We start from the raw sequence: 27,929 nt of genomic DNA on the forward strand, positions 1-27,929 counted from the left end.
AATGGAGAGGAAAAAATGTTGGATAGAAAATAATACATGTTCAAATCGAAGATTATAATTTTTTTTAGAGTTAAAATAATTATTTTATTCTTGAAATGACGATTATAGTATCGAAATAAGATTATAATATTGTTGAAATTTATTATTTTTAAATTCTTCTAAGATTATAAATTGTTGCGTATATATGAAACAATAAACGGGTTCATATAAAAGTATATAAGTTTTGATTTGACACTTAAGTACTTTTTTTTCTGTGTAGATTTTAAAAATAATTATAAAAATCTGCTATGTGTGTATTATTTTAAAAATCTTTTTTTAATTATAAAAAAAAATTATAAATTATATTTCGATCATTATTATAAATTTTTAATTTTATTTTATATACTCGCATACTCGTAAATCTCGATAAATCTTATTTGATTGATATTATTGCTCCAAAACTTCTTGCACCCTTACAACTTTTCATTTCCTTTTTTTTCATCCGTTCCTGCTACAAAATAACGAGAAAAAATATTTTCCCGTCGTAGAAAAATGTCCAGAAGATAAATTACGAATTTTCCGAGGAAAAACTTGGCGTGAGTTTGATTTCGTTCTTCCCTTGGCGTGTTATTTCGCGATATATATCTTTCTTGTAATGTAATGCGCGTCTTATTTCCGCGTTAGACGAGCTCTTAATGTAAAGATGCGCCGCGAAAAAGGATTCCGGAATCGCGAGCGCGAAATAAAGATTTCGCGCGAATAAACGAACGAACGAAACGGTGGAATGCGGATTCGCGAATCATTTCGCGACAGAGAGAAAGAACTTTCCGCGTTTTTTCATCCGTCTACGCGCGAGATTTACAAGTCACGTCGTAAGCTTTATAAATATTTAATGCGCCGTCTTTCAGCACGCGCCGCCGGAAAATATTGCTCGAGCGATGAGAAAAGTGTGGGTCAGACGCAAAGAATAGTGTTATAAGATAGCTCGAGATATAAGCAATCATATATAGGAACGAGGATCTCAATTTTAGTTGTGAAAGGAACAACGCGGGGAGCTAAGAGGCAAAAAATTCGAAGCTATTAGAAACGAGTTTAGAATCTTGAAGCGAACACTTTTCAAAGGAATCCAGGAATCGATATCCTTCAAATGTGAAGAGAATTAATGACTGCTAAAAAAATCAACAAAAAAAAAAAAAAAAAAAATAAAGATTTTTAACGCTAAAGGTGCCAGTACACCATTAATATAATATATTTGACATTTGCTAAAATTATTAATTTATGACAAGTCGATAACTTTTATACTTAAGCGGCTTGATTTGTTTTCGAATAATAAGATTTTATTCTCCATTGAATTTTAAGCAAGACCTACTTTAATATTTGAGACTTATCAAGACATTTAATATAAAAATATGTTGCATAAGAAAAGGAAAAAATGCTAGTCGCACCTATATCGGTAACTTATTTTAGAATCGACCTGCAAGGTTTCAGCTGTGTGAACGGGTTATCGATACGTGTCGTATACAACGATAACAGAAGATGTAAGCAGGTGCTCTTCGGCCATAAAGCGAATACTTTGCGCTAAAAGCAAAATGTCATTCGCATAATGCGGAATGCTTTCCGTTGGCAGCCTTTGTGCCGAAAGCAGCACTCGATTCGTTTTTCACATTCACATTTATCACCTATCGGATCGTATACGAATAAAGGGGGAACAAAATGCTTTCGGTAAGGTAGAGAATGAGCAAAAGCATTTGCTCTCCAAGAGAGAAACCCCAAGGAAAAGAATATTACATATCCTATATATTAGTATGGCAGGGATTTTCTGAGACCGCAAGAAAAGTGATGTCTTTTCCATTATACATATTTCGAAATTATTGGAGACATTTGTATAAATATTAGATTAAATTAAGAAAAATAACATTTTAGAATGAAATTAGAACTGTCAAAACAAATTTGAACAAAAAGTATCGTAATAGTAAGTAATTATACTGCAATCTTTTGATCTGATTATTTCAAGTTTTTATTTTGTTTGCTCAATATATTATTTATAATTCAATAGAAATAATTTTTTAATGTCATAAAAAATTTTTGAGGTTTATTTCTAAGCAAGTAATTACCAAGTTAATGTTTTTTAAATGTCTTATCAATAATTCACATGTCACAAATGCAATGTACAATATTTGGAATAAAAATTCAAATGCATTCAATAGATGCAAGCAACAGTTCTTTTGGAATAATAAATCTAAATCGATAAAAATTAAAAAAAAAATATTTTATTATAAAATATATCTTTTATTATAAAAAAAAAAAGTCGAAAAATACAACAATAATAATAAAGTTGAAAAATATATTTCAACGAATTATAAATTCAGACCGTATATTCTAATTAATTTAATAAAATTCTAATTATTTTAATTTCATTAAACTCCAAATTTTTTTTTTATTGAAACTGCGCCACGTCTTCTTATTACACAATGTTTTATAACAATTGCTATCTCAGTCTATTCATTCCATCATTTTTTATAATTACTTAAGATATTTGAATGATTACCATTTATCACATAATGTTATTTTACGCGTTGAACTTTTATTCCACAGTGTACGAGAGAAAAGTATGCATCAAGACTCACCATTCGATGCTCCTATATCCCCTGAGGCAGCAGTGGAGGGCCTTGAACGCACCCACGTTGGCGTACTCTGTGGTGACGACCTCCTTAGTAAACCTCAGGCCACCCGGTAGATTGTCGAACTTGTGTATCGAGCAATAATTCTTGAGCTCGTTGCCGCGGCAGATCACCGCCAGTATCGAGATGAAAAAGGTCGTTGATATTTCCATTTTTGTCTTCATTATTTCCGCACAGCACTCGATTCCGTTTAATTGATCAACACACTCCGGCACTCGCGGTCGAGACTCGATTAATTCGCGGCCACTCGGCGATTACTCAAGATTACCACGTGATCTTTATCAACGAAAAAAAAATTTCGCGTTCGTTTAAAATTTACCCCTCGTGTATATATATATATGATAAAATTCACGTTGTGCCGGATTCACGATCGACACCGTCGCGTCAGATTCACCACTCGCACTGTCTTCTCATTCTGACAATTCACGCGTCGCCGCACCATTTGAAACGTTTCACAGAATACGCACCGCTCACGCAAAGTTTAATCGACGAAATTCGAGTCGTCGAAAAATCACAGTCCGCATCATATACGGCTTACACATACATACATACACGCAACACGCACGAAGATACGTTTAATCGCGGTGTGAAGTTAACGGTGCGTCCTGACAATCAGTCCACAACGAACGAAAGAAATTCGCGCGTTGTTGGCAAAGTTGGCAGCAATTCCCGCGGAACTAAAACTTCTCAAGCGATTCAAATCCCGCGCGATAATCGAGATTCAAGATTCGCGGAAGCGCCATATCGCTGGCGGCAAACAATGCCCCGTCATCGAATCTCTCTCGGAACTCTCTCTCTCTCTCTCTCTCTCTTTTGCAAACCAAGATGAGCGTATGCCCACAAGCTACGCTTGTGTTTATCGTCAAACACGGAGCGCTTTGCCGAACGCGTTTACCTGGGAATGTCAAACACTCGAAACATCAGCAAGCTTAGCTTCCTCCCGAGTTTTATATGCTCTCTCTCTCTCTCTCTCTCTCTCGCTCTCTCCTTCGTCTTTCTCGCCGGTCGACTCACAACTCACAACCGTCTCGAGGTTAATATTTGCGCGGAACGACTTACAACCGCTTTACTCCAGCATATATTAGCGGATACGTGATCGACGCGCAAGTTTCGAATAAAGGAGCGACAAAGTTACACGAGAGAACACCGCGCGACCGACCGACCGACACGCGCACTACGAACTCCGACGACTGACTGATATGAACGATGCAACGCGACGCGACGCGACACGACGCAAGTCTTTCCCCCACTACCTTACTCTCCCCCACCACGGGCGCTTGGAACGAGCCGCCTGTTGCCTCGCACTTCGACCGACTTCGTTGCTGTTCGGTCGCGCGCTGCCGGCCGGTCGGTCGGGCATGTGTTTATACACAAAAGCGGAGACAAACACGAGAGCGAGAGTTTGTGTATTATAAATACGCAAATGCGAACGATTGCACTCGAAAAGTACGGAGATTAAATTCCAATGTTACGATACGAGATAAATAACTTGAGTTTTCTAACAATCAGACGACGTAATAGAAGATCGTATATCAAATATCTACATCGTGTGTTAATTTTTTATATTCTTATCTTTCTCTTCATCTTCAAATCGTGCTCCGAATTGTTTCATATCCTGTGTTTTTATATTTCCAACTTCTTCAAATTATAATTCTGAAAACAAATCATATTTATAAAATATTATAATTATATATTATTATATGACATAGATAAAATTTATTACTTATAATTATCACAGTACTTCGGAATAAAATCGGAATTGAATATAAAAAGAATTATATAGAAAGTTTCACATTGACATTCTTACGACAGATATAAATAAACGTGAAACAAATATTGAACGGGAATATTTTTAAATATTTTACCAAAATAGATAATGACAATATTCTAAAATATGGTACATATACAATCATTCACAAATATTTAAATAAGCTACACACAAGAAGATAAAACTATTCATGCATTGAATATAAAAAAAATTATATAGCAAGTTTCACGTTGACATTTCTTCGATATCTTTATGAACAAAAATTATCTGTTAAATTCTGTCACAATTTTGCAAATTTTAAAATATATAATAATAAATATATCTTAATTATAACACACATTTAAACTTAATTGAAAATACATTCTTTTTGCATTCTTATCTAGATATTTGCATAGAATTGACTGTATATATATCGTAATCGTATATAATTTTTTCTGAAAATCTGTATTATAGGATTTGTTTTTTTATATTTTACTCCCATCATCGAGAGAGAAGAATCGCGATGATATTTAAATGTTAACAAATTATAATTACAAATAAATTATCTACTAATAACATTATTTAATAAGCAATATTGTAAAATAATACAAATAAATATAAGTACACACAAATATATAAAATAAAAATGTAATACTTAAAAAATGATAATTAATATTTTAATATCGAAATATATATATATGTATAATTACTATAGAAAATTACATTTTTTTAAGACTTAGATCATTGTAATAAATTTTTTCGCAAAACAAATATAAAAAAAAGAGTCGCATTAAAAATAGCATGTATATAATATAAATGTAAATAAATTGATATGTATGCTACTATGAAAAATATATATTTAAACATAATTTAAGGAAAATCTAACAACATTATATAATTTCGGTATAACTTTTTCTTTTTAGATAATCCGTAATATTTCTTTAGAGAAAACATGTTATCTCGTATATATATAACATTACGTAAGTCCACGTAATGTTACGATAAAGTTGCGTAGACTTTCCGAGAGTACTCAATATAAAAAGATGTAATATACCGTGCGGAGATGCCATGTCGGGATAGACTAACAAGGAAATGCGCGTCATCGGGGCTTGAAGGGGCACGGATCTCTCGACCCCCCCCCCCCCTGTTCGCCGAAATCTCCTTTGCGCTCACTCGACGCGATTAGACAGTCTGGTGCAAAGTGTGCGCACCGTCGTCATCGTCGAGCTTGCATTCCAGGAAGCCTCATCGTCGCTTTCTACGCCTCTAGTGTTACACGACGCAGCGAAGAGCGTACACTGCAACTGTCGCTTCTTAAAAATCTCTTCTATATGTGTTTTGCTTTCAACTATTCCGGCTTAAATTACAATGTCATCGAGACTAAAAATAATAAAAGCAAATTGCAGAATAAAAATAAAGTTGCGGTAGAAACTTTTTTTAAATACACTTTCGCGTTCTCTATTTCTAAAAAAAAAATTGTTCCTACTGATGGGTAATTTCAATTCATTTTATTTACACGTGTATATGTTAATTTATATTTATATCTTTTTAATTTTTAAATACATCTTGTTTTCGCAGATTAAACTTTCTTTTATATCAAGTAAAATATAAATCTTACAACGCTAAATTTAAATCCTCGTTGTAACTGATCCTCACGAGTAAATTCAATTATTTGTTTTATAAAAAGTTACTGATATCATAAATAAATTTAAACGCTATAAATAATCATGATTAACGAGCCCATAAATAAATGTTGCACGTGCGATGCCTGATAATGACGCAGTGAGGCATTTAGTATTCATATGGAGAAGGTGACTCATAATCCTGCCTACCTACCACGTTATAATATAACGGGTGAAAATAAGATTGTACATCAAACGACAATGATTAAAAAACACGACCGAAAAAGATTTGTCTGGTTTGTCTTCGTGGTTGTTAATTAAGTGATTAATCTCAAAACGAAAGCCGAATCCTATCAAACTATCATAGAGTGTTATATCAATCATAAATTCTCCGATAAGCTCTTCTATAAAATAATTACGACAATTAACTCGTGTAATAGATCATGTAAAAAATGTTTTTTTTTCAAAGTAAATATATGTAAAGTAAATGTATAACGAGTCTGAATAATTCAAGAGGTTGTAATCTTGTGTTTTGAAAAGAAACAGAGATAGTCTTCCCGGAAATATATATTTGCTTGTTTATATCAAGTGATATACATATGTATTCTGTTTGCGTTTTTCCTTATGACAATTCTGCCTGACTTTCCTCATGTTTTTTCTCACTCACTCTTTGATGAGTTTATTGTTATATTTACATTGATTTAGTAAACTATTACAACTAAATAAAATTAATTAATTAATTAATTAATAATTAATTAAACGTCTGTGTATGCGCTTGAAACAATTTGCCATATCAATTATATACACTGTTTCGCCATCTATTATCGTACAAGTTAATTAAATTTTAAAGAACGTTCGGTAAAACAGTGTTTTACCTATCAATGTTAGTAGAAGATTATGACCAACAAATTGATACAATATATATGTATATATATGTGTGTGTAATAAAATCAAGAAATTTTAATAAAATGTAATGGAATTTAATTAATTAATAAGGCATTTCAAATTATTTAACTTTAACTTATTTGTTGAAATTAAAGTTAATGAATTTTGTTCAAATTATTTATCTTTTATGTATTTTTCTAATCTAAAAAAAAAAAAAAACATTTTTATGTATATCTTATAGATAATAATTTATTGCATAATTCAACGATTCCTTACATCAATCAATCCTTCTATTTCCGAGGTTACTATACAAAATTCTTTCATTCTCTTACACTCTTCTAAAAAGAACCAATCTATTCAATTACCTAATCGTATCACTTGGCTTCTTTAATTGCTCTTGAAGTTAATCCGAGATTATCGAGCAATGCTTGCGGGCTCGGATCCCTACCTCTGAACTTTCTGAACACCTCGGCAGCAGGATAACTGCCGCCCAAGGACAAAAATGTGTCGCGGAACCTCGCGCCCATCTCTTTCTGTCGCAGCTTGTCATCGAATTTGATTTCTTGGAACGCCGTATATAAATCAGCAGCTATCATTTCGGACCAGATTTTGCTACAATTGACATTGTTACATACATATAAATATATGTAAATCAATCGCGATTATAGACAGTTATAGTGTCTAGACAGGCTCTTTTCGTTATTTTAATAATACAAAAATTCTGTGAGATAATTGTATTAACATTGTATTAACAGTATAAAATTAGAAATATATGAAATTAAAATTTATATGTTTCTCATAGTTTATATATAAATTTGCGATACCTGAAATATGCGGCCGCCCAGCTTCCGCTCCATATAGCTTCGAAAGAACAAACGTGAACGTCCCTTTTTTCGAGAGGCAACGTAAAATACTTGGGCCACAGTTGTTTCATCATTGGCACCCAAAATTTATTACTGCATATTTTTTCACAAGTTATATTTCTCTTAAATAACTTGGGATTCACTCAAGGATTTGAAATCTAATTAAGATTCTTTACAAGTCAAATTAATGCTTACCTGGAATGCAGCTCTAGATCCAAGTGTGACAAATAAAGTTCCTTACATAGTTTGTAGCCAGCAAAGTGTGATCTCAGCTTTCTAATTCCTTCGATAATTTCAGTAGGCAGTGGCTGTTTTGTTTCGTAATGTCCAGAGATGCTTTGTAACATGAATGGTTCATATAACCTGTCGATCAACATACAAAAGGACAAAACATTTGAATTATTAACTTCATTATATATATTTAATATAAATATGAATTTAATATAATTACAAGTTATTAATAGTTAATTATAATGCAAATACATAAAAATGTTAAAAGCTATTAAAACAAATGAAATAAATAGAAAAATAATAATTTTATCTCGTACCAGTTTTCCATAAAAAAGTCACAAATAAACACTGCATCCCACTCCACGAATGACAGTCCAGCAATGTCCGAATAGTCGACTGTGGTTAGAAGATGTTGCATGGCATGCCCAAACTGTAACGTGCAAAGAAATTTAAAAAAATATGTATGATTATTTTACAATTTATTAACAAATTAAATATATATAAAATATAATTTCATAAAAAAACAAGAATTTGCTACCTTTTGGAAGAGAACCTGCACATCCTTGAAGGAAAGCAGAGAGGGTTTGTCGCCTACTGGTGGTGGAAAATTAAAGATCAAAGCGATCAATGGAGTGCTATCGTTAATTTTACTCTTGCTTTTAATCGTCGACATCCATCCCGAATGCTGCTCCTTGCGATATTTGTCGGTACCCCTCGCATAAGGATCCAGGTAGAAGTTCGCGATGGGCGCCGCGTTGGATTCGTTCAAATCAAACATGTCGAAGAATCGAACATCTTTGTGCCAAATGTCGGCTTTCTTACTCTCCACAATTTTCACGTTGAACAATGTCTCAATGTGCTGGAAGAGACCTGACAGAACGGTCGGCAGTGGAAAGTACGACCTCCATTCGTCCTCATCACAGCTAAACAAGCACAGAATTAAGGGTAAGTGTCCATTAATCAAAAATATATTTTTTAACGATATTTTATTCAATATTATGGAATTGTTATAAATATAAATATCTTTAACAATATTTAAATTAATGCAGAAACCTTCAGATTTTTACAAGTAATTATATTCTCAAATGTAAATATTATTATTGTGGTATTGCAAGACTTTTTTAATATACAAATGCAACTTTTAGTATACTGTACATAGAATGTTATTTGTATTGAAATTAATTTATTTACTTGTACATGCTACGACGTTGTTTTCTACTCCAATATGCAACATCCCATACCCTTAAAGTATCATCAAAACCTCTTTCATTTGCAAATTCTGTCAAACTGGCAATTTCTTGCTCCTGGACAGGCAGTGCTTCACAAAAATATTATGTTATTAATTATTACATAAATCTATTATATATAGACAATAATAGATGTATTATTAATGATATAGCTATAATCTATAGATATTGAATTAATAAAAGTATATATTAATAAATCTAAATGTTAATATTCTTTGATAATAATTAATTACAATTACAATAAATATAATAAAATAAAAGCTTAAACTATAATAAATTATTATTGATTATTTTTGTATTAATATATTTATTTATGATAAACTGATGATTATACCAGTATTTCGAAGCGTTTCCAGTGTGTTGTACACATTTTCCAGATTTCCGGCCATTTTTGTTTCCATACTCATTTCTGCAAAGTGTTTATACCCTAAGCGTTGTGCCTGCTCGTTTCTCCTGCCTCGGAGCTCTTCCAATGTCACGCTCGCTTGAACGGACTTATCCTGATAAAGGGAACACCGAGTGTTATCGGCATCCCAGATCGCTGCTCTTAATTCACGATCAGGACAGTGCTCTAAGGAGATATAAATCAGATAATTAAAATTTCAGAACACTAATATTTAATTAAGTATTAAAAATAGGATGGACGTATACCCATAAACGGTTTCATGATATATGGCTTTAAAGTGATTTTCCAAGGTCCTAAGAAAGGGCGCGAGGGATCAGCTGCGATAGATTTAATAAAGTCTTCTGGAAAGTCTACCACAATGTCTTTGTTTTGTATTATCATACCATAAGCATTTGTAGAACTCTAAAACAAATTCAATTTAATTTCAGTTTGCTGTTATTTTTGATATCAAAGATATAAAAAAATGTTTACTAACCACAATGCATTGCAATGCTAAAAATAACAAAAAACATAAATAACATATTTCTTTAACATAAAATAAAAAAACTTTGATAATGTTATTTTTTGTAAATTTTTTACTAGCTGCTCTTTGTATTATATAATTGCTGTATCTATTTTAAATTATATGACAAACCTCATATTTGGCCTTATAATCTCTTATTTTCGATAGGATATAGTTTAAATCATCCGAGTATTTCTCAAACTCTTTATCTTGCAGATGTAAACCATTCAATGTTCCCTCCAATACATATTTAGTCAATACTCTTTTCTGTAAGTGTGTCAATTTGAGGTTCTTATTATCAAGAGCTTCCTTGCATGATTTAAAGAGTGGTCTACTGCCATATTTGCTAGCTATAGCTCTTGTAGCACGCTCGTGAATACCCATGTAGCATTTTGTAGGCATCAGACTTTGATTGCCAAAATACAATGTTTTTGCTATACCCCAGGTAGTTTCCAGAGGAAGATAAATCTCCTCGATTGGATGTAAAAAATCCTTAAATATATCTAAGTCTTTTTTTGCTGCAATAAATTATGAAAATTGATAATTAAAATCACAATTATATGCAATATCATATTTCTTTTGACTCAAAATGTCACATTATTGTTGTTAATAGATAATTAATAAGAAATAATATTTTTTATTCTCTTGATGATAACATATATTAAAAAATATGTATATATATATATATATATATATATATATATATATTTACTTTTAATAAACTTTTTATATTAATTATTAATTTTTATTTTCTATCAACTTTATAATTAAGTTTTCTTTTTCAAATTTGTAATAGATTGTACATTTTCTTTTTTATTTGACATTTTGGACCTACTTGCAACACTTTCCAGGCTCTTCATCTTTTCTTCGAACTCGACAGTTTGTTTTCCAATTGCTGCAGTGCATTTTTCAATTGTAATTGTGTTAAATTCTGGTAAATTATCATCCTTCAGTAATGGATTTTTCTCTGACGATTCTTCGCCTATCTCTGGAAGTCTTGACATAAAAGATACAAGATAAATAATATAAAAAAGTAACACAAATTTATAATATATATAAATAAAAATATAATAACAAAAATACAGAAATAATTTAAAGAAAAAATGCGAACTTTACTTCAAATTTAATTATTGCGTAAAATAACGAGGACGAACTTACAGGACTATGTATCCATGCCGTTTCGGAATTTTCAAAAGATTCCGTCGCGTTGAAATAATCCTCCCGCAAAAGGACACTGCCATTTTTTTATATGTAAAAATATCTCTTTTTTTTCTAATAACATCAAAAATTCATCGTAATTTGATTGAAAAAAAGATTCAAAGTTAGGTTATATCCAATCTAAAAGCCGCTATCTGCTAATTCTGGTTACATACATAAATCGATTATGATTTTGATCGATCTAACCTTAAACAATCACAGAATCGATAGACTCAAATATTGCAATATGACATTTTCTAAATATTTTACGCACAACTTTATAAATTACATATATATGTATGTATATAGAAATGTCTGCGGTATTTAAACTTTTTTAGGAATGCAAAAATTCCCTATTAGTTCGAGCCAATCAAATCGAGCGACGATGAAATTCGCAGTCAGTGTTACCAACTTGGGCGATTAATCGCAATTTAGGATATGAAAAATAACTTTGCGCTCTAAATTTTGATTTTTTGCGATTTAGGCGATACATATTTCAATATTCATATAAAAATAAACAATTACAAAAAAAGTAATTTAATTTAACTTTTTTCTGACTGCAGGTCAAATTAACTAACCTAACATTATTGTTTAAAATGAGAAAACACACAAAATATTTACATATATTTTTTCTCGCCTACGTCTCTTTAGGGGGGGGGGGGGGGGGGTAAGAAGGGATTTATTAAATTCTCAAAAATAAGAATAAAAATCTTGGTAAATACATCAAAAAAAATATGTGCCCTGTGCACTTATTAATTTCGCAGAAAAAATTATTTTCTTTTTATTTTGAGTGAAATTACATTGTTAAAAGCACTCTAACAATAAATTAATATAGCGTTCAAGTTGTGTGGTATAATTTTGAGTTTACCGCGTAATGCGGACCGTAAACGTCAAAGTTTCCGGGAAACACTAAAAGCGTCGTTTTATCTTTGTTACTCATTAAAAATCAAACAGAGCACGCAAATAATACTAAAAAAATTAATCTACTACTAAATTAATAATTAATAATAATAATAATAAATAATAATGAGGAAATAATAATAAATAATAATAATAATAATGAATTAATAATGAGTAGTTGGTAACACTGTGCGCAGTCATGAAATATCGCCACAAGCTTGCCTGGACAGCTTTGAGAACCAACAACCAACGTCAACGTTATTGCGCGATGTTGGGCTTTGAGGTTAGGTATCGATCAGTGCGCCGCTCGGCTGCAACAAGGATGTGAAAGAGCGAGGAGGTTGTTATGTTTTCATCCTGGACGATTGTCCCTTCGCTGACTCGCGAGAGTTAGGCATCGTTCCTTCGTTTCTCTGTGCTAAAATGACGTGCTGATTCCGAAACATGGCGCATTCTATCCTCGACGCGTTGACAGGTAAAGGCACGACGGAATAACATAGGCGGCCTTAACCAATCCCGGAAACGTCAACAACCTTCCTTTCTCTCAAATTCCAATCTTTCTCCCGTGCTTCTGATATCCTGCTTCTTCGCCACTGTCAAGTACATTCGGAAATTCGTACGTTTAGACTCTCTTTTTTTACGATTTTAGACAGATTTGATAAATTTTTTTTTTTATAGAAATTGTTTATCACACTAACTTAACGCATTTTGTGTCGCATTCAGAATAACATTCTTGAAATATCTTGTTGCAAAACAGTGTTCAAGAATGTTCATTGTTAGTATTCAGTCTTGCTAAATTGTTGAATGTTTTTATAGACGTCTCATTAGACGGCTCCTCTGTGCAATCCTTGTTGGAGTCACAGACCTTGATAGCTGAAGTGGAGCAGTCAGGTATATATTATATATATGTGCAAAATAGATATCTGAAAACATTTTCCATTATCGTACATAATATCTCAATATTGTTTAATGATGTGTATTGTATAATACTTAATATTTTCTGAACAGCAATTGATCAGGATGAAGAAGATATATTCCAATGTGGCAAATGCAAGAGCCAGTTTACATCACTACAGATGTTTGTGCTTCACAAGAGAACGCATCAAAAGACGCAGAAGCAGGGAGTAGACTTGACTCAATTCCTGACAAACGATGAAAGTCAGGTGATGCATGTGGAAGATGCCACTCCAGATGAATCACAGTATAATTCGCAGGAAACTTTTCAGCTTGGAGAACCTATTATTCTCGAAGAAGCAGATATGCTATTTAGGTACATTGCTATAATTAATAAATAAAAATATATGTAATAAATATGCAATTATATATAAACTGTTTTAATTAAATATTTATATATTGTTTTCAATAGATTGTTTTTGTACAGTTTGTGCTTTTTAATATACATCTAAAGTTAATTGATTCAATTGTTATAGTGTGGATCAAGAGGCTGCCAATTACTTCACAACGGATTCCACATTCAGTGTGCCAATCATCCTGAGCACAGAAAATCTAAACTCTTTTGTCGAGGCAACAGGAGATGATTCGAACGAGGTGCCGACAATACAACTGCAAAATGATATCAGCTCGCAGGAAGACGCCTCGAGTCAGTCCGAACATCCTAGTACCTTGTTGATGGATAACGAGCCATCAGTGGCGGACGAACCGCCCTTGGACAGCAATGAACCTTCCTTTGAGGACAACGAAATATCCTTCCAAGATCATTTGCCTGGTGAATTAGAAAATGATATCAGTCAAACGCAGAACTTAAAGGTATGTGTACTGTTGTCTAAGTGAAATAAATAAAACTTATAAGAAATTCAATTTTTTGTAATATTAAAATAGATAACAAATATGTACTTTTATCAAATATTTATTTTAGTCTTCTTTGTAAATCGATGAATAGCTTAACAGATTAAATCACAGTACATTTTTATAGTAAAATATATATTTGAACATATTGTTGCAGTATAAGTGTGGCTATTGCAACAAGCAATTTGCGAAGAAATTTTATTGGCAGCAGCACGAACGTTCTCACACTGGAGAGAAGCCTTACCAATGTGTAGTGTGTGGACGTGCATTTGCACAAAAATCAAATGTGAAGAAACATATGTCTTCGCACAAAGTCTGGCCTGGCACAGCCATTCACTCGTTACCACCAGAGGTAAAATACCTTCAATTAATTAAAACTTATATTTTTATTTGAATTTTTATATAAAAGAAAAAAGAAAAGTTTTTTTTATAAAAATACATTGTATATAAAAATAGAAACGTATTTCGCTATTCCTTAGATTATATTAAGTTTTCTTATGGTTGACACATTAAAATTAAAACAATATAATTTTACATCTTAAAAACGTAAGACATCAAATCCACTTAATTTTACTTTTAATTTAATTTTAATAGCATATAATAATTTTCATATATGTTTCTAATTATATTTTTTTCTAAAACACCAGGCACCTCCAGATGGAAGTATCGATCGCACATATCACTGCCAATTCTGCAAGGAAACATTCGATTCATACAAGGCTCTGAAAGGCCATCTCATCGTTTCGCATCTCGCATTAAAAGTGTACAAATGTGTGCAGAGCAGCTGTAGCATGATGTTCTCGGAACTGGAGGAGTTTCTGGAGCACACACGTAGTCACAAGTGCTCGGAGTACCGGTGTCACGTATGCGGCGAGGTGTTCAGTACTCTCTCGGATCTCGGTCGCCATCAATACGTTCACTCCGTCCAGAAACAAAAGACTACGGAGAAGTATTACTGCTGCTCGGTCTGCAAATCGTCATTTTCGAATCTCGAGGCGCTGCAACACCATCAAGAAACTACTACGCACGACTACGCGTGCTTGCATTGCGGCAAGAGCTTCCTCATCGAGAGATTTTTACGTCGTCACCTCAAGACCCATTCGGCGTCGGCGAGATTCGCCTGCGAGGATTGCGGCAAGGCTTTCAAAACCGAGCAGTACCTGGCCAATCATAAACTGATACACAGTGAGGAGACACCCTTTACCTGTCCGGTAAGCAAAAAAATAATTGTGCAAAGTAATTAATAGAATCAGACTGTACATTGTTTATTATATCTTTAAAAGTGATATATATTATAGTTTATATTTTAATTCGCAGCATTGCCCGGCCAGATTCAAACGGAAAGATCGATTGGGACGACACATGTTGATCCATGACCTGACGAAGAGGCTCAAGTGCCCATTCCGCGGTTACCTTGGTTGCATGAGTGAATTCTCGCGGCCGGATAAGCTCAAACGGCACCTTTTGACGCACAGTAACGTCAAACGATTCAGCTGCAGCCATTGTAACCGCAATTTCCATCGGGCGCAGGCCCTCAAGCATCATGAAATGAACAAGCACAGTCTCAAGTGCGACATTTGCTCTCATGTGAGTCTCATTCTTGATTCTAAATGCTAATCGATTCCTCGATAATTGATTATGATGTTGTTACACAGGCTTTTAAGACTAAAGAGCAGCTGATTACCCACAATTGCGAGCAATTAAGCGAGACTAAGAAACACACAAGTTCGCAGCTACCAAAAAAAGCGTCAGGATCGTTTAAGCCAAGGAAACCAACTCCAAAGAGACAAACATTATCAAAGACTGCAATTTCGCTTGTCGATAAAGAGAAATTGGAAAAATTGAAGGCCGACGAAATAGAAAAAAAAGTAATTTGTATTTAAAATCATTTTTCATCTTTTTCAATATAATTCTTCTTTCAATTTTTATTTCTTCCAATTTCGTTTCGATTTTACTATTTATCATTTTTTATTGACAAGATATTATTTCACATTTATTTTTGCTTTTTGAAATTGTATATAAATCTTTTTCCCTTTTTTTTTTTTTTTTTTTTTTTTTTTTATCTTTTGCACTTAATTTTTTAAACTCTCTAATCTTGTTACAGATCGTCTTTGAAACATTCAAGTCTGACGATTTCAATGAAGAATTTTGCAAGAAAACAGGAAACATTCTTTCTGTTTTAAAGGTTGTATCAACTGGCAGCGAATTGAACGAGCGATCCGACTCGCCGGTTATAAACCTCGAGAATGATTTTAAACGCAACATAGAGTTTTGCTCGTCGAATGCGAGCGAGTAGAAAGTTTTTTGCAATACATATACATATATATACATACGTACACATATATGTATATATATATTTTTGATTCGTATTTATAAATTGTACATCAAATTAGGACGTAGACAAGTCATAGCACGTGCAATGGGATCATCGGCGAAGACGTAAGTTGCATTTTATATTCGCGTACGATATTTGTAGTTTACATATCTGTGATAATTATATTATAAATGCTCTATTGATATATAAGTAACTTATATATATATATATATAAATATATATATATATATATATATATATATATATATATATATATATATATATATATGTATACACGCGTACACATCGAAGATGTTCGGTGTCGTCACAATTTTGATTCTTCTATGAGAAAAACTCGTCGTATAGTCACAGTTGTAGTTATAACGATACTTTGAGTATCCTTTTGAACGCTTTTGTTCGTTAAATTTTTTTAACAATAGATATAAGTATGTGCATGATATTTCAGAATTGTAACGAAATGTTCAGCGCAGTGCGATATCTTTTTAATTTTAATTTATTTGTTATAAAGTAAAAAATTTACCAGAATTTTCACACAAATGTGTGAAAAATATAAGATAACTTTTAAGAAAGAATATCAATTTTATGAAATACAACTAAAGTTTTCATCATTGCCTTTTCTAAAATTTCTCTCCTTTAGGTTCGATTCCCAATTAATGCGCTCTCTTTCTAGTATTAATCAATTAATTACTTCTCAAAACCACAAACTAATTGACTTTTAAAATTCACATTTATACACAGTGTCTTAACTTCAGATCAAATGCGTTATGTGATTGAATGAAAAGCATTTGTTCATTAATTTACAATTACTATCGCACTAGAGTTTCCTTATGCGATAATATTCGGAAGGAAGCGGTCAGAGCAAAACCGCAATCGGCATCTTTGAAAGATTACGCAACGTAAGGTATGCAACGCTAGTTTGTTGCATACATTTTACAGTGTACGATCAAAAATATTCTAGTTTCTCTAGCGAGCAAATTTATACATAATTCATTGAAAGGGAGATCATGCCTTTTCGCAAAACATATCAGGTCAACAATCGGGAGGAAGGCAAGGCCGCTCAACGAGACCAATCGTACAGAAGCTGTCTCGTCACCTTGCTCATCTTCTTTTTTATGTGCCTCATTCTTATCCTCGCTTGTATACCCTGGAAAACACGAAATCATAGAGAATACGAGAATCGATTCATTGAACATGAGCCACAGGTAATATTATTGATTAACAATAAGATAAGATATTCTTAGGGAATTGTATGAAAAATAAGAAATAATAGACAAAGTAGGCTTCGTTGAATGAAAATTTTCAAAGTCCATCTCCACAAACTTTGACTTAATAATCATTTCTTAATTATGTTGGCTTAGTATCTTGAGAGATAAATCTCAGAAAGATATTTTAATAATTTTATTAAATATTTTAAACAGCATCAAGGAGAACGCACGAAGGAAACAATAACGACTTCAATAATCATGACAGTTTTGTCAACGATTTTGTCAACGACTCCAAGAACAACTACATCCACTGCAAACGCAGAGATAACAGAATCAACAAAAGATGTCGATGTCATCACTGAAAACTATTTAAAGAAAAACATTAAGGGTTCACATCATTTTGAGCGTTATTCTGAAAATAGAACAACCGAGGATGAAATGATTATGTCTCCTGTGTCTGAAAAAGTAATTGTATCTGAAAATAAAAGTGAGGACTTTCTCACGACGGAAATCGTTAATTATACAGAAACTACGAAAAAAGACATCGATTTGACTATGTTACCACTTGATATTATAACTGATAATATCGATAATGATGCAGGTTCAACATTGTCAAATGGATCAATTGTCAGCAACACTACGTTAACATATAATTTTACAATTGTCGACATTATAGAGAATATTGCGTCTTCAAAATCCATTGAATTTACGACTGATAGATATTCTCCTGATATGTATTACAGCACAGAAAAATCAAAAACTCATACTGAAATTGATAATATTACAACTTCAACATTATCATCTCAATCAAATGATTTTGAAGGATATCCTGCCGAAAATTTTACTAATAAATATGAGAGATTAAAAGCTGATATCGTAACTGATATCACAACGTCGAGTCTTCCAGCCGAGTCTGAAAAAAGTACGAGTGCTAAATATTTGTCCGATCTGTATAATTATTCTGAGAACTCAGAATTCGATATAACAACAAACAATAATATAATCACTTCAACGTCGCCGACTCAATCAGATCCTGAAAAAGATAAAAATACTAAATATTCAACAATATATTTAAATTATAAGGAATCTACAACCAGTTTAGAATATAATACGACATTAAGTAATGAGAATGTAACGAGAAAGAATTCTTCTACCACAATGAATTATACTTCAACTATAGATGAGAGGTTTCCAACAACTACAAAAATCACAAACGTAATGTAACGCGATAAAAATTTAAAAATAAATAAAAATTTAATACGTTATAAAATTTAGAATTTAAAGTTTTGCTATTTTGATATTTAAGATAATCGATTGATATTTAAGATAATCATCATAGAGATAGTCTCTGTAAAATATTCAGAAATTTTACACCAACATTATAATAATATTTGATTCTTTATAGGAAAATGAAAACATGACGAATGCGACCTCGAAGAAATACAGCAAAAGAACTACAATGTACAATGAGAATGTGACTTCTAATGCCATTGAGGAATACAATACAGCTTTTATAAATAATTATACGAACACAGCGAGTAATTTTGCTTTTGACAACTATGCGACAAGTACAATAAGTTACGATGAAACGAGGCTTACAACTACAGTGAAGACTACACTTCCTGACGAGGATATGAATACTTGCAAAACAGGACATTGCAAACAGATTGCCAGCAAGGTGCTGTCCTACATGAATCACACGGCCGATCCTTGTGAAGATTTCTACGAATATGCTTGCGGTGGTTTCGAAGCTGATCCACAATTGATGGATGGAAATCTAATTCAAAAATCTCAAAATTACCAGCGAATTGTCAGTACGTTGATTTTTTAACATTATAAATAATTTATATTATTTTATTATTTATATTAATTACTAACATTATTATTTTAAATGTTTTAGGACAGATGTTAAAAGAGAAACGTGAAAACGTGCACTCGACTTTTGCGACGTACTATGACAGCTGCGTACAATACGAAAGAAATATAAACTTTAACGAAAGAATAAAAATGGGTAAAATCAGATTTTCATATCTAATAAACAACTAATAATATGTTGAATCAAAATTTACGTGAACATAAAAATAATAAAATTATAATAACAGTCCCTTTTGATTAATTTTGTTGCAGCAAATGATGCGTTAAAGAGAATAGGAGAGTTTTATGTAGATGATACATGGCCTGATAATTATGTAGGTTTCACTAACTTATTTGCGCAATTAATTTTACATCACAGGTAAGTTCTTGGAGACATATTTTGTTTATAATTTTATAAAATATTATAAATTAGGATTATTTTGCAGTGCTCTTTTATTCGACGTCGTGCCAGCATTAGATGAATATCATTTGAATAGTTTCACACTTAAGATAGGTCCTACAACATACGAGAGTCCTTTCAAATACATGGAGGAAGATCCATGCTTCGAAAACCAGATTGAAACGGAAGGATATGTGGACCTCGAAATTTTATATAATAATTATAAAAAATGCAAGGTACAGACATAACTCGCTCAGATTATTAAAAATATACAATATAATATATATTTTTTAATATAAAAAATGTTATTTATTTTTTTTTCCTATAAAAAACTCAACTTTTTATCTTTTTAGAGTTTAGTCAACATATTTTTTGCTGATATAAAATTTTCTGCTGCTTTTATTTAAATAAACAGAAGCGCGAATGTATGAATAAGAGAATAATTATTTCCATTTTTTTCAGAGTGATACAAGAGAATTTATGAGATCTATTAAAGAAACTCTAACAGTGCTTAATGTTTTTAAAAATTTAAATGATAGTGTCCTAGAATTGGAAAAGATAGAAAAAACCATTCATGTGATCAATACTGTTCTAATGCAAGGATACTTTTCGGTAATTAAAATCTAACGAAGTTAGTTTACAGTTAACAGTTTCTATTTAATGCTAAAATAATATTCATTTTGCAGTATTTTCCGTCCAAAAGTGAAATGCGGGAAGCATACGTGATGAATAACTACAGCAAAGTTAGTTTAGACGAATTGCAGAGCAGCAGTACTTTTGTAAGTAAAATATAGATAATTTCAGTGAAAGAGAGATTTCTCCCAGTGAAAGTAAAAGAAAAATTTTATAATTTCTGTGAAACAAAATCTAAAAAAAATAAAATATTTAATCTTCTAAATTATATTTTTTATAATTTTTCTTATGTATTTTTTTAATTTTCTGTGACAGGTGAACTGGACGCAATTAATTCGTTCGTTAACAGGAATGTACATGATAACCAGCGAGGCTAATATCCAAGTTTATTTCCACACCTCTCTGATTAAAGGTTTACGCAGATTAGAGAAATTCAGTAAAGAGGATCCTGTAGGACTTAATAATGCGATATTAGGATTATATGCACACCAACTTTATCACGAGGTAATTAACAATATTTTACATAAGATCTTCAATTATAATAAAAGATATAAAAGTAAATTAATAAGTAAAAATTATTTTTTTACATTTGAATTATTAATTAAAATTTTCTGATGATAATAAATAATAAAATAAACTTTATAGTTGGTATTGCCAAGACGTAATAATGTGAAAGATCATTGTCTGCAAGTTACTACTTATCTTCTACAGCTGGAAGCATCTAGTTTATATATATCTTCCTTTACCGATCAAGAAATAGCACAGATGAATAAAATGGTAAGTAAACTTTAATATAAATAAAATATATTAAGTATAGAGATGCAATTTTTTTTTAATTTCAATTACTTTTTTTTTACTCTTTAACAATTTTTATTATATCTCTTAATAGACGAAAAGAATATTCAATGATTTAAAACAAACGCTAAAGTTAAAAACTGAAGAAGCACAATGGGCGAGAGAGGCAGGACAACAAGGATTGTTGAAGAAAATCGACAGTCTCGAGCTTGCACTGCCTGTTATTTCCTATTTTAAGAACAGAGACTTGCTATACAGTGAATATAATGTGTCACAGGTAATATATTTTTTATTGTTACTATATTTTAATAAAATTATTAAAAAATCTCATTGAAGATTTATTAATATGAATCATCTCATTTAATTTCTTTAATTACACTATACATATATATTGAAGTCGATTTTCAGATAACTTTGTACGACAATTATTTCAATAATTCGATGATCCTGCTGAAAAGATACAGAACTCTAATATATGCTGAATTAAGAAGAGAAGTCGGCGATCCAAAGCAAGTGTAAGTAAGATATAAGTAATTCATGATCATAATTAATTCAACATTAGTTTTTACATTTGTAATTTCTTAAATTCTTAATTCTTAGAATTTCTCTTGAGAAATTTGCAGAAATTCTTAAAATCTTAGATTGAATTTTGCAGATAGTACTAGATTTTGTTCTGTAGAATTTTAAAATCTAGAAGCTCGAAAGAAGAACTTTGGATCTCTTGCCCTGTGATTTTTAAATTTCTTGTGGAAGAATGCTTATTTCTAATTTTTTATATTTCTGTAAATTACATATAGTTGGACGTATTATGCAACGCCATTCCAGTCAAAAGCGCAAGCAATCTACGGTCTGAATCTCGTCGTGATTCCCTACGGCATCGTCGATTGGTCCTTGATAAACGACGAACTCTCCTTCGATTATCTTCTACTGGCGACGCTTGGGAATTTAATAGCACATCAGATCGCCCATCATTTCGACGCGAATGGTAAATGAAATGTATTAAGCATGTATTAATTATACAAATGTGAATATTCGTCGTTTTATAATCGAGATTTTCAACTATTCGTTCCTTCCTCACAGGTATACACTATTGGGACCAAATCAGAAATACTCAAGATTCCTTAATGTATGAGAATGAATTCACCGATACGAACTTTGACGATTACATCAACTGCCAAAAGGAAAACTTATATCAAGAACCTATGAACATGACATTACCTTTTACCGATCAGACAGTATCATTTATGGTAAACGAATACTTAATTCTTTAGAATATTTAAGTCTATATTGCATAATGTATACATTGTCGCATTACGCAATAAATATATATTATTTAATGAAACAATATGATTAAAAAAGACTCTGCACGTTTCCTGCGAATCGCTTAATTTATTGAGTCGTTTGTATATGTAAATTATCAATACTTGTCGAAATATCTTAGATTCCGCGATTGACCTTGAACGAGCGGTTGTCTGAAATTATGGGACTCAGACTAGCCTACGATACTTTGGCTCTTACAAGATCGAATGCAGAGAGGAGACTTCCATGGATAAATCTCCGCATCGACCAATTATTCTATCTCGCTTACGCTCAGGTACTGTTCTCACAGTTTGGTTTACATTAACAATAGTTATATTTAATGAGGGGGAAGGGAGAGGATTCTCTCATCGGATTATTTCCGTGGAAAGTTCTGCAGTTCTTCCAAATTTTCAAATATTTTGAATAATAATAAAATCTAAATAATTTCAGTAGCCTTGAAACTGATCGCCGTTGAATCAGGATTAACGCTTATCAAGTTTTTATTTATCTCTACCGGTTGCAGACATATTGCACGAAGACGCCACTCACGTCATCGTACATCTCTTTGCACGAGAGCGAGGACCTGCCGAACCGGATTCGCGTGTTCGTCTCTGCATCGAACAATAAACTCCTCGCCGAGGCGTGGAACTGCCGGATAGGTTCGCAGATCGCGCCCAACGACGTTTGCAGTGTCTTTCCGTATATAGATTTCAAGGAGACCGCACTGATATCAGAGTGAAAATCGTTCGCGGAAAATATGACTGATCAGGCACCCGCGGACGTTGCGAGCTTATCTGATGTAGACTCAGTCTATAAATATTCACAAATTATTAAAAGACTATCGATGCATAAGAAACGAAATTTATATCCATCTGTCCATCTTACGAGATTCAGAAATAAACTTTTCTAATGTACAGATTCGGACAAAGGACTGGATTTATCTTTTATTTCAAATTAAAAATATCAAGTATTTACTTCTCGTTTCATTCACGAACGATGTAAGATTACATCTCTAATTCAATCTTATATAAAAAAAAAGTTTAAAAAATGTGTATTTTTTACTTCTGTATTCCTAAATTTTTATATATAGAGATTCTTATTCGTGTGCAAGGAAGATATGTAATGTGTCCTAAATTTAAAAGCAGTATTTTGACGAACATGTCATTGCAAGCGCATTCTTTGCGAGATATAGTTACAACTATGTTAAATGAAAACGAGTAGAAATACAGTTGCAAATGAATACGAATCAATAAATGGTTTTTACGCAAAACTTACATCGAACTTGATCGAACGCTAATCAGAGCGTCCACGGACCACTCAAGTGGTAACAACGTTCTCCATTTATTCTGAGGAACAAAGTAACAATGACTTGAGAGACATTTACACCATGTCACATCATTTATCATAATAATTAATTCCCACGCACGCATTATCATTCATCCTATGAATTTCTACGCACGATTGTTTTATTCGACTAGAAAATTACCGTTCACAGCTCACTGTTGAGCGATTCTCTTTAGTTCTCCCCTCACAGTTCTTTCTTGTCCAATTCTTCCACAGATTTCGTACGGCGAACCATGTTCCCTGAAATATACATACATTTTCATAAATATACTTTCATAAATAATAATTTTACATTAATGGAATATCGATCATCGATTGACATGTAACATTTAATTAAGAAAAATTCGAGAAATATCAAGAGATTATAAAAAATAATGAAAAAGATAAAAAAGTTGAAATAGAATTGTAAAGTAAAAAATATATTTAATTAAGATTAATTTCTCAAATCTTAGATTATTTTCTAATTGTTTATTAATACAAATGTTATAATTTAAAAGATGCAAAGATTTGAAAAACTCTTAGGAATAAGATAAAATTTAAATTTCTAGAATGAATTTATTTCAAGATCCAAACATTTTAAAATCCAAGAAATGTAAAAACTGCAAGAATTTAATATTGAAAGGACTCAAAATACACAAATTTTCCATGATGCAGAAAGAGACTATCACATATAATTATAACTCTTTTTTTATTTTTAAGTCAAATAAGCCAATAGCGAAACAAATAGACAGACGAGTCACACGAACAAGTAATAGATAAATGACATATTTCAGAACAATGTGGTGATAAGCAGTTAATCAAGTGCCGCGAATTTAGTAAATTACGCCGAATATCTAATGATCAATCAACACATACCGCTTACGTTTGTGTTAAAGTTGCCTAGATGGGAGACGGACCGCCTTATAATGGCTTTCTTTCCCGTCTGCAGCAATCAGCAACCATGCATTTGAAAGGAACAAGAAAAGTTAATTATAAAAATTGATAACTAATCAGCTATTGACAATCAAGAAGCTTTTGACAACACATGGGATCACTATGAGTAAGTTTGTAAGAAAGAAAGGAAGATTTCTAATTTCTAATTCATATTATTATACAATGTTTTTTAATTTTTCGTTTGATACTAAAAATATAGCAGTATTTTTTTGGATCTTAATTTTAAGAAAAGGATCAAATTTATAAATTTAAAGTCTTACCTCAAAGTACTGATGCCACAAGACGCATCCATAAACACAGAGAACAGAGACTAGAGATTGGCAAAGCAGCCAGAGGAGAATATTGAGAGCCTGAGTGCGTTCAAATAGGGCTGCACCATGGCGTATACACAGTAGGGCTTCAGTTACCATAATTGCCCCATAGACCCAACACTGAGTTCCAACTCGACTACATGTCGGATCAGTCACATACATATAATACTGTCTGTAATTATAATAATTTTATTTTATTAATTTAAATATTATTTATGCATATTATATATATATATATTTAAATATTATATTTATTATATAACCAGATTTAAAAAACTAAGATCATGTTTTCAAAAACATGACAAATGGAATATTAATATAAAATTTTAATTAATGTAATTAAAAAAATATAACACACATATACATTTAATGCAATATCTCCCTTGAAATGAAACTCCAATGTTTAAAAATTTAAAATTTTAATATATTCACATATTTCTCATAAATATAAAATTATAAGACTTAAAATTCTTGAAAAATCTATACTTTCAAGATCTAATTTACATTGAATATAAAAAATGGCACATTTTCTACTCACCTGACTGACGGTGCAACTATGACACCAATCAGAACTAATCTGGCCACAACAAAGGGGTGAGATGGTGGAAATTCATAAACATGCTTTAAGAAGAAGGTATTGAGCTCGGAGACTTGCCAAAATATCACTAACTGACACAATGCAACCAATCGCATATGTGTACAAGTAGGATCTAGCCATCTGACAGATGTCCAGCTACCAGGAGTGAATTGCAACATTGCTCTCTTCAATTTCCCAGTAGTACTCTCGATATCACGAATGCTGACCCATCTATTTACAATAAATAAAATAAATTCAGGATTCAATATTGGTTTATATAGTCTTTGTTAAGAAAAGGAAAAAGTCCCTTTCTAATGAAATAAAGTACAAAATAGATTTCTTATAAAAAGAAAAATTGTCAAATCTGTCGAGACTTTTATCAAAGAAGGCTATCAAAGCTTAAGTTGTGTGGACTCACTTATATTCTCGCATCTCTAATATAGAGCAAATCTTCAGGCCGACCCAGATACCCAATCCATTGCATACAAGAACATCCAGAATCAGTGCATCCCACCAGCACTCAACAAAGTTTGGCAACAAATGTGCAAAGGCAATCTCTGTCACTTCCCACATGACACTGATGGCCCAGAGGATGCCAAGATGACGAATCAGAATAGCTTTGAAGGCCCAGCCGAGAAAATGAGCCAGTGCAAACACATCCAAGTGATTCCAAATCTTTTCTACTGTTACATCTGAACAATTAACACCATATTCTTTGTCCATGTCAATGTGGAAGGATGCTAAACCTGGATCCACCCATACCAGAATCCTTCTGACTGTCTTGTAGTTTTGGAACAACAAGAATAACAGGCCCATCAAATAGAGAACACTGCAGCCAAATACTATCCGCCATACCACCGGATGAGGTCTGGTGAATGGACCATTGGGGAACGTTAAAACTGATATGATGAGGAAGAAGAAAATAACACATAACATGCCTGCCCACATGTTGTCTTCGACATTGGTAGTATTTCTGAAATCAAGGTATTTAGAAAAATACAAACATATAATATTTAGTAATTTTGATAATACAATAAAGTAGTGCATGATTTGCAAATTACATTTACATAAATTTTCTCACTCTAGCTGCATTATTAATAATAATTAAATTTTTTTAGAACGATAATTGCTATATTATATCAGCCATAATGGAAATGTTATTAATATATATTTTTGTAGATATACCTTGTCAGAAATTGAACTTACAAATTAAAATAGGTTTAAATTTTTGATAACTAAAATTATAAATTAAAAAAAAAGACATAAAAATGTTAATAAAAGTAGGATTGATGCAAGAGAATTATATAACACACAGAATATAGTATGCAAAACAAAAGCTTAATCATGACTAAAAGTTATAAGCCATTGTCTATTATAATAGACAATTCAAGGCCAAATTGTAATCATTCTTTAATATTTATGTAAAATTACTTATGCAAAATTACTTGTAGGTTTATTAATATCTTGAATAGAGAAGGGAAAGAGAATTGCAACACATGAAATATATATTAAAATCTTATATATAATGTATGAATGTTGCATCATTATTCAAAGTCTAATACTATGACATTGTTAAGAAACCTTTGTATAGTATTTTTCCACAGAGTCATTATCTTATCAGATTTCGATTCTGATCTATTTTCCATATATAGAAATTCAATTAGGCTCTCAAAAAAATATATAAAATACATAAACGAGAGGGTTTTCAAGAATAAGACATTTATAGCTACCTGGTGAACGCCGAGTAAATGACAGCTCCAATGGAGATTAGCAGTAGGGTGATCGTGTGCGGTTTGTAAAAGAACTCGAGGGAGATGTCGTCGACCGGCCTCTCGTTGATGCTCGGGAAGCTGTCAGTCCCGGCGCGAAGCCTACGATCGTCGACATGGTCGACGACGTTGGTGTCAGTTCCCCGGAATGCTATCGACATCCTCGATGGTTCTCGTGCTTCAGCCTTATTTGATCACCATCGATGCACCACGTTTGCCTTCTCGCGCCAAATCGTACCTCTCCTCTCCCATAAACGTGACGAACGTGGTGTAGTCGTGTGGCCTGTGGCACGATATTGCTAGACTCGTGCAACTTGAACTTAGTGAATTTACGACGCGTGACGCGTGACGCGTGGTGAGACGAGCCACCCAACCAGCGCGCAAGGGGCCAGTGGGCGAGCGATCGGT

General features: G+C 32.2%; 5 protein-coding genes across 9 annotated transcripts in view; 2 read left to right on the forward strand and 3 right to left on the reverse strand.

The window, feature by feature from the left end:
* Window positions 1-4,185, reverse strand: part of LOC140674055 (single Ig IL-1-related receptor) — a 144,995-nt gene extending 140,810 nt beyond the window's left edge. The window contains exon 1 of the mRNA XM_072907388.1: window positions 2,607-4,185. Within this exon, the coding sequence (XP_072763489.1) occupies window positions 2,607-2,824 (218 nt within the window). The 5' untranslated portion in view covers window positions 2,825-4,185. The remainder of the gene's footprint in view (window positions 1-2,606) is intronic.
* A 2,969-nt stretch (window positions 4,186-7,154) lies between these two features.
* Window positions 7,155-11,668, reverse strand: LOC140674052 (uncharacterized). Its single transcript, XM_072907386.1, has 11 exons — window positions 11,322-11,668; window positions 10,999-11,159; window positions 10,296-10,681; window positions 9,907-10,063; window positions 9,590-9,826; window positions 9,200-9,326; window positions 8,547-8,931; window positions 8,326-8,438; window positions 7,973-8,140; window positions 7,739-7,870; window positions 7,155-7,526 (listed from the first exon to the last, which is right to left on the reverse strand). The coding sequence occupies exons 1-11, from the start codon at window positions 11,402-11,404 to the stop codon at window positions 7,289-7,291; spliced, it is 2,187 nt and encodes a 728-aa protein (XP_072763487.1). The 5' UTR covers window positions 11,405-11,668; the 3' UTR covers window positions 7,155-7,288.
* An 819-nt stretch (window positions 11,669-12,487) lies between these two features.
* On the forward strand, window positions 12,488-16,999 carry LOC140673994 (uncharacterized). Its single transcript, XM_072907278.1, has 9 exons — window positions 12,488-12,735; window positions 13,077-13,151; window positions 13,269-13,530; window positions 13,691-14,027; window positions 14,224-14,418; window positions 14,714-15,277; window positions 15,384-15,653; window positions 15,722-15,934; window positions 16,171-16,999. Exons 1-9 carry the CDS (start codon window positions 12,705-12,707, stop codon window positions 16,360-16,362), a joined length of 2,139 nt encoding a protein of 712 aa, XP_072763379.1. The 5' UTR covers window positions 12,488-12,704; the 3' UTR covers window positions 16,363-16,999.
* Window positions 17,000-17,405: 406 nt separating this feature from the next.
* Window positions 17,406-23,326, forward strand: LOC140673993 (endothelin-converting enzyme 2). The gene is made up of 16 exons (XM_072907277.1): window positions 17,406-17,603; window positions 17,820-18,821; window positions 19,012-19,420; window positions 19,507-19,617; window positions 19,734-19,839; window positions 19,907-20,096; window positions 20,323-20,472; window positions 20,547-20,639; window positions 20,809-20,997; window positions 21,139-21,270; window positions 21,383-21,565; window positions 21,697-21,803; window positions 22,086-22,273; window positions 22,369-22,535; window positions 22,730-22,882; window positions 23,111-23,326. The coding sequence occupies exons 1-16, from the start codon at window positions 17,406-17,408 to the stop codon at window positions 23,324-23,326; spliced, it is 3,594 nt and encodes a 1,197-aa protein (XP_072763378.1).
* On the reverse strand, window positions 17,429-27,908 carry L(3)77cdf (phosphatidylserine synthase 1 homolog l(3)77CDf). Of its 5 annotated transcripts, none has more exons than XM_072907280.1 (7): window positions 27,483-27,908; window positions 26,171-26,725; window positions 25,714-25,983; window positions 25,125-25,347; window positions 24,794-24,853; window positions 24,074-24,171; window positions 17,429-17,545 (listed from the first exon to the last, which is right to left on the reverse strand). In XM_072907280.1, the coding sequence occupies exons 1-7, from the start codon at window positions 27,680-27,682 to the stop codon at window positions 17,527-17,529; spliced, it is 1,425 nt and encodes a 474-aa protein (XP_072763381.1). In that variant the 5' UTR covers window positions 27,683-27,908; the 3' UTR covers window positions 17,429-17,526. The 5 variants fall into 5 exon arrangements, with proteins under 5 accessions (XP_072763381.1, XP_072763384.1, XP_072763380.1 ...); XM_072907279.1 differs by lacking the exon at window positions 17,429-17,545 and adding an exon at window positions 20,809-23,933; XM_072907283.1 differs by lacking the exon at window positions 24,794-24,853.
* Window positions 27,909-27,929: the final 21 nt, after the last annotated feature.

The sequence above is a fragment of the Anoplolepis gracilipes genome, chromosome 15 (genome assembly GCF_047496725.1).
Source record: "Anoplolepis gracilipes chromosome 15, ASM4749672v1, whole genome shotgun sequence".
In the NCBI taxonomy this organism is placed as follows: domain Eukaryota; kingdom Metazoa; phylum Arthropoda; class Insecta; order Hymenoptera; family Formicidae; genus Anoplolepis; species Anoplolepis gracilipes.